The sequence below is a fragment of the Epinephelus moara genome, chromosome 2, assembly GCF_006386435.1.
Source record: "Epinephelus moara isolate mb chromosome 2, YSFRI_EMoa_1.0, whole genome shotgun sequence".
NCBI lineage: Eukaryota > Metazoa > Chordata > Actinopteri > Perciformes > Serranidae > Epinephelus > Epinephelus moara.
Genome location: NC_065507.1, coordinates 5038542 through 5048858, shown reverse-complemented (window position 1 = coordinate 5048858; position 10317 = coordinate 5038542). Strand labels below are relative to the sequence as shown.

The window sequence follows — 10317 nt, the reverse complement described above, 5'->3', positions numbered from 1 at the left end:
GCACGTGCACATCTCTTTGGTGAAAGCCTGATGTAATGCCAGAGAATCCTGCAGAAAAAGTTGCTCTTCCAGGGTTGGCAACAACTTCCTACACTCTAAAGCAACCTGAGAAAGGAAGACTTCAAGACGGACATTTCAAAAACAACATAAAAGAGAGTCTGACAAACAAGACAGCCTTTTAGATTTCTGCTTTAATAAAATGTATGCGTTAAAATATACAAAGTCTATAAATGATTGACAGAGAACATCAAGTATTGGGTAAGGTATGTGTATGTGTGTGTGTGTGTGTGTGTGTGTGTGTATAAATAGTGGGTAAACACAGACAGGGTTTGTGTAGCAGAGCCTGTTCAACAAGGTTCGGAGGTTCATCTCTGTCAGTCATGGATCTTTCTGGGATTCCCAGGACATGGACACTGTTTGTCTGCCTGAGCTGGATTTGTGTGGGACAAGTGTTGGCAGAACCGTAAGTTTACCTGCACCGTCTGAAATACTGACATCAGCATGTAGTTTTAGGTGACACTTTGTTAAAACCTGTTGATGGGAGCGACGCACAGTGCCAAATTCACTTGAATATCGGATCATGTTGTTTTGCTATGTGTTCTTTTGGTATGGGCGATTATTCTGTGTGAGATCCAGCAATTGATTGACTGGCTTCTGGAACCAGCCTCAAGTGGCCATTAGAGGAACTGCAGTTTTTGGCCCTTATGTGTTGGCTTCATTTTTAAGCCCCAGAGGCTGCTGCTTGGTCCAGACAGAAGACTAAAGTCCCGTTTCCACCAAACCCTTTCAGTACAGTACCTTTGGAACCAACAGTAGCCCTTCAGACATGGTACCTAGACCCTCGGTCTGTTTAGTGTTTCCACCACAGACAGTCCTCTTAAATGTGGGCGGGGTTGTTGTCACTCACTGCTCCTTCCAGCAACAGACCCGTTATATAGTCCCTGTTGAGATTGTCGGGTTTCCCAAACTAAATAAATACCCCATATACAAACACAAACCTGCTTTGCTAGTTCAGTCTTATTACGACTAAGATATTTGCTGATAAAAATAATTTTTCCATTAACACATTTAGCTCCTACATCCACAAACTTCACATGTATTTTTAAGCTAGTAGCGCCATATCACCAGCACAGCTAATGGAGGATACCAGAGGATGCGAGACGTTTCCAATCACTCAAGAGCATTGTAAAGTCAAAAAGTCAAAATGAACTGACGAAAAATAGATGTAATCATTTCCAAAATCCGCAAGCTGTTTTTTTCTAATTAAATATTCTGCTTTAATCCATATTTGATGGCATTCAATCCATCAAAGGCAACTTTTCCACAGCATCACACTCCAACTAGCTCATTTAGTCTGATGGATCACTTAACCTTTTTAAGTATGTCGGAGAATTTCTGCCAACGCACTGGTTAAGTTCAAGTTCTTTAAGTGTTTTATTTATTATCTTAGAAATGTTACTATAAAAGTTGGGTCAATTTATTTATTTTTTCTAGAAATCCACAATATGAAAGACATTAAATGTCCAGAATTTTTTTTTCCCCCCACCTCAGACATTAAATTCTATATTTATATTATTGATTTTATTCAGATGTGGGAGTCATGTACAATGTGCACATCATTTGAGTAGTATTACATAAAATGAATTTTAAAAATGTAATATTTTCCCACTAGTAAAATGTCCTTTTCTGGATACTAACCATTAACAAACATGCCATTTAATGTTTTTTTTTTAAAAAAAAAATTTATTTTTAGATTCTTAATGTTGAAATATGAATTTGACATATCAACGGCCTACCTTTTTCAAGTCAACAATACTAATTCACTTCAAAATGTTTAAAAGTTTAAATTATTTGATTATTCCACAAAACAGGAACATAGTTCCACATTAATTTATGGATTCACCTTGGTCCCGTTGGTAACTGATGTGATGGGGTGGGTGACTGTGACTGTTTCTGTATGATTTGTTGGTTATCGCATTAATTTAACATTATGAAGTTTTTTTTAATGGATATAAATGTGGATATATGACTTAATGATATAACATAATATTTTTAAGACTGTGAGGAGTTTTTCTATAGATTTTAGCCCATGTATATAAACACATATAGCGCATGTGTGTGTCCAGTATGTCCCAAAGCAACAGCAGCCTCAACTTCTTCCAACCGTTCATCAAACGCCGCCATATTGATCCAAACAAACAGAATCATCCATTTTGTAGCAGATTTGTAGTCTTTGTATTTGTTTGTTTGTTTGGCTTTGTTTGTATTTGCTCTGGTAGATACATCGTTGCCATGGAAATGGCGGAGTAATATTTGTAGTGATAAACCAAGTGTGCTTTTATGCTGATTTGAGCTTGTTGACCAATCAGATTGCTTGGTCGGGACTACTTGTGTAATATCGCTTAATTTTAGACCGGAGGAACTACATTGCATTTTAAATATAGTGTACTTTACGCACCATAAGAATGAGTAACGGTTGTAACTGTTAGGACGCCATTTTGAGGGACGTTTTTAGCTTATTTGGGAGTACGTAGTTTCCCAACACAAGAGGAACCATAAGTGAAGTAAGTGATAAATTCGTTGACGAAGACTGATGAATATTTTTCGAAAATACATACTATACTTATATTATTTTTTTCGGCGAGCCGTGACAAAAATGTTAGCGGTGTACAAGCGGACACTGAAAGCCGAGTACAGCCGTTGGAAATGACGTACGGGCAATAGGCTGGTAAACTCCAGTAAATAGTCGGTGCCAGGAAGTTTCGCTAGCCAGCTAAAATACTCACACCAGAGCAGCATCACTCGTTAGTGCGAATAATGAGGTGTAATTCAGCGGTAAATAATCTGCGGTAAATAATCAGCCGTGTGTCTGACTCGACGGTGGAGCTGTTGAATGGATTTGTGAAGTTTGGTAACTTTAACTTAGTTATGGCGGCGGTTGTTAGCAGTTAGCTTTACACTTCAGCCGCTCAACGGCAGCGGAGGAAGCAACCGCCAACCTCCGGACTTCACAGCTGACCCCAGCAGGACTCCACTCAGTCCGGACTGTCTCAGGAAGGTTCATGGATTGACTGCTGTGTGACAGGCTGGTAGGAGGCTCAGTTATCTGTGTGTGTAGCTGTGCTCTAACTTAAGTAACGTTAAACAGTCTGAACTCAGATCAGTTTTCTTTGACAGAGATGAAAGCTTAGTTTAAATCACCAACTCTGTGAGAGGACACGAGTTTAAACCTCCAGACTAACATGTTGCAGGTGAAGACAGAAGTCAGGCTTTGATCAAGTTATTTTTCTGCCCCTTAACAGTCAGGTGGATAAATCAGATTTAACAATGAACCTGGGTACACATTCTAGTTGTCTCAGATTAGTTATTTGCGGTGTCAAAGTTTTTTTAGACCATTAATAGAGAGATGTTGTGCTCAAATGACGATGTAAACTCGTAAATCAGCCCTTAAACCTGTCAAACACCGCTGGAGAAATTACAGTTTATAAGTGTGCAGAAATTATTTGTAGGTGTAGAAAAAAATGTCTAAATTAATTATTTATACAACCTGTCACCTTTTATTCTGATTTCTGATACATGAATCAGCCTGACTGGATTAGTTTTAAGATAAAAAAACAAACAAAAAACAAAATTTTAATGACTAAAAGTAATGACTAAAATGTCATTAATATTCAGAGTATAATGTTTTGAATTTGTTTCAACTAAAATTAAACTAAAACTATGAAGGATAAAAATGACTAATATGTGACTAAAGCTAATAAGCATGTTCACCTCAAGATTAAGGCTAAATTTAAAATAGCTGTCAAAATTAACACTGGTGTATGTTGATTGGTCGAACACAGCCAATGCAGCACTGATAATCACCATTTTTAAAAACCCTTTAGCTGTCAACAGGCAAAAAAACAAACAACAGCTCCTAACAAAAAAAAAGAATAGAATAAAACAGAAAAATGGGCCGTCAGTGACCTTTACTGAGCCTATACTGAACGATTTTGACTTTTCAAAGCAACAGTTTAGAGACCAATAACAAGGAATGGACACATTTAAATCAAAAATGTCTGTCAGTATCAGGTTATGTGTGTTTTTTAAATTTGTGGAAGGATTTTTCAGTCAAAGTTGAAACAACAAAGATATGATGGGTTATAGTGTGATTTGCTGTGCCCGCCCCATTGACTTAAAAAATCTATTGACACCAAAGTCTGGCTCCAATCAACTTGGTCTCACTCCGAAGTCGTGGAATACTGGAGCTTGGTCAGTGACTTCAGGTGTCTGACACCAACGAAAAAAGCTGGCCTTTCACATCAGCATGATACACTGCCGGTCACTGTTGCTGTTTAAGGGCGTCTAATGGCGTCAAGGGTAAATGCATTGGGACGACAAAAAAAATTATGGGGGGCGGCGAAAGTCTTGACGATGGCAGGTGGGAGGGGTGGTGAGTGGGTCCAGCAACCACCAACTGTCTTTCACCTGGGAGGCTGGTGTTTGCTTCCTGTAAGATTGCAAAGCCAAATCCTGTTCTTTTTTCCTAAACCTATCCATGTGTGTGTGTTAGCTAAATGTTAGTGGTGGGCAATAAACCGATAACATATCGTCTTGCGATAAACACTTACGCGCCGTCAATAGAAAAAAAATTCGATATAACGTTCGATAATGTTACTGTATTCTGTTGGGACAAAAACACGAGGGAAGCCGAGCAAGTTACCCTCGGAGTCGGGCTGTGCAAGGTTGGTTGCATGAACACACTCATTTGCTCCCTGGTAACCTAGCAACGGTGTCTCTCAAACAGCTAACAACACCAGGTTTGGTTGCGCTTATACGCCGTGAGTTTGGGCTTGTTTTTTTTTGATAAGTGACTTACAAATATTGGTAGTCACGGGTTGCGTTTTTTTTTTTTGGGCTTGTTTCTAAAGTGGAGTTGCTTATTTGGGCTTGCTTTCTAAACGTCGCCTTTCTCTATATATATATCCATCTAATAAGTTATTTAAACGCATGATAGTATGTCGGACTGCAGGATGTTTACACAGCTCCGCTCCCTCCGCCCCTCTCCTTCTCCGCATACCCACAGATGTCAGTCAGTCAATGAGACTTTTCACATTTAAATTGTGCGATTAATGGAGGTTCTTTAACTATTTCGCTAACAAGTGGTCGAAATATGGTAAGAATTCAATAAAGATCATTATATGCAACTTCTTTACTTTCATTTTCATTCATTAATTTATTCTTTCCACATTTTTGGTCAGCTAGTTGGTTTGATAGAGTTCAAGGCCAGTAAATATAATGTATTTATAAAGTAATTTTGGTTGCTGGTCCTGGTTGCTTGTTTCTCTCCCAAGATCTGGCAACACTGAACATAACACAGCGTGGAATGAGTAGCAAGAATGAGTGCGGATAGCAAGGAAATAGTCGAGTGGTAGTTTTTGTACCACCTGTGTGTATGTTCCTCTGGCTGCAGGCAGTATATGGTGGCCATTCCTGCAGTTCTCGAAGCTGGAGCTGAGACTAAGCTCTGTGCGAGTCTCCTGCAGCCCAACGAGACACTGGTCATGACCTTCACTCTGATGTCCTATGAGACGAATACAACGCTCTTCGAGAAGACATCTGACACAGAGTTTCATACCTGTGTTCAGTTTCAGGTCAGCTCTCCAGATTGGCATTTATTTATTCTTCAGTAACACTCTGAACATCTAAAATGTTATTACAGAATAGACTTTGGGTTTGAAATATCTTTCTTTCACAGGTTCCTGTAGTGCAGAGACAAACGATACAGAAGTGTGTGGTGGAGGTACGAGGCGACACTTTTTACTCAATACAAATCATGAAAGTCATGATCAAAGTCTATCAACCAATGACATTCGTCCAAACAGACAAACCGCTCTACCTCCCTGGACAAACAGGTAACAATCAGAAATGTTTCTGATAAAGAGTTGTCCCAAAGTTGATAGAATGTAGGACAAAGATGAACACAGAGTAAATGAGTCCATACATAACTTGTCTGTCCCATTGAGTTTCAGACCCATGATATACTTTTATTTGGAATCAAGTATGTAATTTCAATAGTGAAACAAGATTTAAAGGAATACTTAAAATCTTTTGAAGTGGGGTTGTATGGGGTTCTTATCCATGGATAGTCTATTGCATAAAGTAGAGGTCAGTCCACACGCCCCCAATTTGGAGAAGCAGGATGGCGTCTGACATGGAAGCTAAGTAATCTGCTGTGGCGGGATTATTGACAAAACATATTTAAGCCCCCTAAAATTGTCCCTGCTAAAAATAACTATCAATTTAAGTTCACGATATATTGAGAGTTTTTTCACCGCTGTACCTTGCTTTGATTTCCAACGAGAAAATTAAGCTGTTATTTTGCTCTCTTCAAAGCCAGACTCCATTTAGAAAAACAGTGATTTAACACTGCTGAACACAAGAGCTGTTGGTCTACCACTTTTTTTGTGTTATTGTGCGACTTTGGTGTGTACACTTCATTTAAATTTAGGTATGTGTATGGAGACGAGTCAGCCAGAAGTCCATTTATTCCTATGGCAATCCTCTTGATATCTGATGGCTGTGAAACTCCTCACTGAAAGTCTGTATGACAGTGTGCTAGCTTAGCTAACAGGCTTTTTCCTTCAATTCAGTTGCCTGTGTTGATTGTCATGTAAGTTTGTCTGATTAAAAACAACTTGTTTATCTCATTTTAACAAATCTGAGTAATGTTATTCTGCTAAAATATGGTTATACATTATATACAGTCAGATTGTCATTGTGACTCGTTCAGCCGTTCATATGTCTTTAAATATTAAATATTACATTTTTCATAAAACATGCTAGGTACCTATCAGATCAATATCTTTACTTATTTGTTGCCATGCATCTCCCCCATGGCTACAGGTAACCTATAAGGTTTCTATCCATCTGTAAGGAAATGCACTTCCTTGCATTGGACACTGGAGGCATCATCCATGTATTTACAGATTTGGGGACACCAGTCACATAAGTGGAAACAAGGTGTTTAGGGTTAGTTCAGATTCACCTAAGTCACACAGTATACATTCCCATTTCCCATGGGAATATAGGTTGAAAAATAAGGGTTTTAAGGGTTATTTAACATGCAGAGAGCCACACAGCAACACTTTGCTTCAATGGTGGTGAATGCTTTGTTTCAATTCAATTCAATTTTATTTATAAAGCCCAATATCACAAATCACAATTTGCCTCACAGGGCTTTACAGCATACGACATCCCTCTGTCCTTATGACCCTCGCAGCGGATAAGGAAAAACTCCCCAAAAAAACCCCTTTAACGGGGAAAAAAAACGGTTTGTTGTCCTCCGTGGCATAAAAGGCTGTGACATTTTATTTATTGGTCTGACTCAGTTGCGAGCACTCCAACTGACACATTATTATGACGTCACATCACCAAATTTATATATGAACATTGAATTTACAACAGCATGGTAAGAACTACCTAAAATGACAGAAACCATCTTTAGGCTCACCTGCTAACATGGAGGGGGCGGGCCACCAGGGGACGACTATCTTTATATACAATTTATGGTTTCACTTATCTGTTGGCATGTTAAATGAGAAATCTTCATGTGATCTTTCTGCATTTCTTTTAGTGCATTTCAGAGTCGTTACACTCGACACTAAGTTGAGACCTGTTAATCAGCTGGTGAGTATTTGACCTTCCATTTACTTTAAGACCTCATAAAAAACAAACTGTTAGTGACACAGTCAGTCACAATGTACACACTAGCTGGAGGAGTGGAATTGAAGAGAAGTTACATAATAAAGTGAAATCAAGGTGGTTTTGCTCTTTACCCTGGGCTATGTGTTTAATCAGTCTTTATAAATAACTTTGTGCTAGAGCTCCTGTTGAGGCTTTAAGGTCAATAGTCCAACCTTTACCTTCAGGTAAACTTGTCTGTGCTGAGTTGAAGGACATCAAATATTTTTGTAGATCCAGCGCTTTCCTGTTGAATTATTTCTGTTGCTGACCCAGCCTGCCTCTGACCTGCCTGCTTTGTTTGAATTCCTGGTCAATGCACCATCCCTCTGTCCCCTAAATATTAAATTTAAATGTAACTTAATTTCCTGCATGCTTAAATCATTACCTATGATGTAGAGATGTACCGATACCACTTTTTCCTTCCCGACACCGATTCCGATCCCTGAACCTTAGGTATCTGCCGATACCGAGTACCGATCCGATACCAGCTCGTTAAATAAAAATGGATGGGATATGAATTGTTGTATGTCTCAACTCCTAAAACTCTATGTAAAGTATTAACAAATAAATACATAATAGTAGAATAATGCCATAAACATTTTTATTATTATTATTATTATTATCCAGTGTTGACACAGATCAAGACACAGGTTAAAGTGCAGCCACACAATTTGGTAAAAAAGACATTTAAAGGCTACAGTAGAACGTAGGGCTGCACAATATTGGAAAAAACTGACATTGCAATTTTTCTTTTTTCAGTATATATTGAAAAATACAAGAATTTTAACCAGATGACTTTAAGTAAATAAAAATTTAAAAATAGTAGCAGGGCTTTTACTCACCACAACTGCAGAGGCTACCAGCTTCATTTGAAACAGACTACTTTATAAACAGGCCGTTATTTATAATTCCCTCTGTATCTTTATATTTTTACTTTTTATCCACTCCCATTGCCTTGATAAAGTTAATGCATGGCGCCGTCATTTCAAACTCAACACTTCCTGAACTTGTTTCAAATTAAAAGTCCCTTACAATCTCGGCTGAGAGAATCCCTCCATTTTCTAAATAGGCTTTTATTGTGAAACATTTGTAGGAACTTGTGGAGAAATCACTGACTTTTATGTTTACGTACGGTACTTCATCTGCTCCTGTCATCTGCTGACGCTTTTTAGGTGACTACAACAACATTTCAGCTGTCACATGAACAGACACAGTGACTCAACTAATAGTAAAAGTAATAAAAATAGGACATAGGACAAGAATAACCCGATGACAGAGAGAGAGAAGGGAGCGGAGCGGAGCAACGAGCAATGGCGATGTTCAAACGATTACATTACATTACATTGCATTGCATTACATGGTATCGGATTGGTCATAGGCTGTACTCGCCGATGCCCGATGGCGCATTTTAGGGAGTATCGGAGGCATTTCCGATACTGGTATCGGTATCGGTACAACTCTACTATGATGCTTACATTTTGTCTGGTGATTGGGTTGGTGAAATTCTCTGAAATTCTCTCTCCACAAGAAGCCATGTGTTTTACGCTGTGTTTTTAGTGATAAATATCAGCAGCGTTTCTGTCAACTGTGCATTGAATGGCCTCCAGTCTGATGAGCCTGTGCCTGTTAAAAGGAGGTATGACTGCTAAAAGTGTAAAATCAGGAACACAGCAGTCTTGAGGTCACCATGTAACTAGACTGTACTACTGCAACACACTGGATTGTTAGTCAAAAGAGAGTTTGCAACTTTTTATTGAGTGTATTGTGAGTGAAATGCTGTAATAACACATCAGTGTTATTCTGTGACACTGTGAGGAACTATTAGCACTGATGAGTGGAAAACAACACAACTCACTTATTAACAAATCTCATTTGTTTTCCTCTTTCAGTATAACATCATTGAAGTTGAGGTAAGATTCACACCCTCACTTGCACTCAAATGAAAGGTCAGATCAACTATTTTCAAAACAAAACAAAAAAATAAACATATCAACAGTGAAACAGTCTTTTCTTCCTGCAATCATTCCTCCTGTTTGTACCACACTTTCAGAGTAAGTGATGGGGACAAGAGTTATTGTTTTGTGCAAAAATGTATTCAGAAGTTTATCTGAAGCTTAAATGAGGCTTCAACAGTCTGAGTTAGTCTTAATCTTCCAAAGTTACTGTGTTTTTTGTGTAAAATTCCCTCTTTGTTTCGCTGTTGAGCAGAATTAATAAAAGATAGGGGTAGTAATAAAACGAGGATTTTGTGAAGGGTGAGCAGGAGGAATATTAAGACTAGTGGTTCCCAACTGGTCCAGCCACGGGGTCCATATTTATCTTCAGCCATTAGTTCAAGGTCCACATAGTTTAAGTGTCCTTTTACACCTGCCCTGTTTGGTTCAGTTCAATCAAACTCCAGTTTGCTTACTCCCTAAGTGCGGTTTGTTTGGGCAGGTGTGAACACAGCAGTCACACCAAAACAACCGGACCGAGATCTTCTTGAAGAGGTGGTCTCACTCCGGTTACAAACAAACTGTGGTGCGGTTGGTTTGTGGTGAGAAGGTGTTCCGACCTGGATGTGAAGCAACTGCAGTCACATGACACATTGTT

At 38.7% G+C, this 10317-nt stretch overlaps 1 protein-coding gene across 2 annotated transcripts in view; it reads left to right on the top strand.

Annotated features, from left to right (window-relative positions):
- The first annotated feature begins 323 nt into the window (after positions 1-323).
- Positions 324-10317, top strand: part of LOC126403977 (alpha-2-macroglobulin-like) — a 54092-nt gene continuing 44098 nt past the window's right edge. For both annotated transcript variants that reach the window (XM_050066901.1, XM_050066893.1), the window contains exons 1-5: positions 324-463; positions 5453-5633; positions 5738-5894; positions 7616-7668; positions 9615-9635. In XM_050066901.1, coding sequence (XP_049922858.1) covers positions 381-463; positions 5453-5633; positions 5738-5894; positions 7616-7668; positions 9615-9635 — 495 coding nt within the window. In that variant the 5' untranslated portion in view covers positions 324-380. The remainder of the gene's footprint in view (positions 464-5452; positions 5634-5737; positions 5895-7615; positions 7669-9614; positions 9636-10317) is intronic.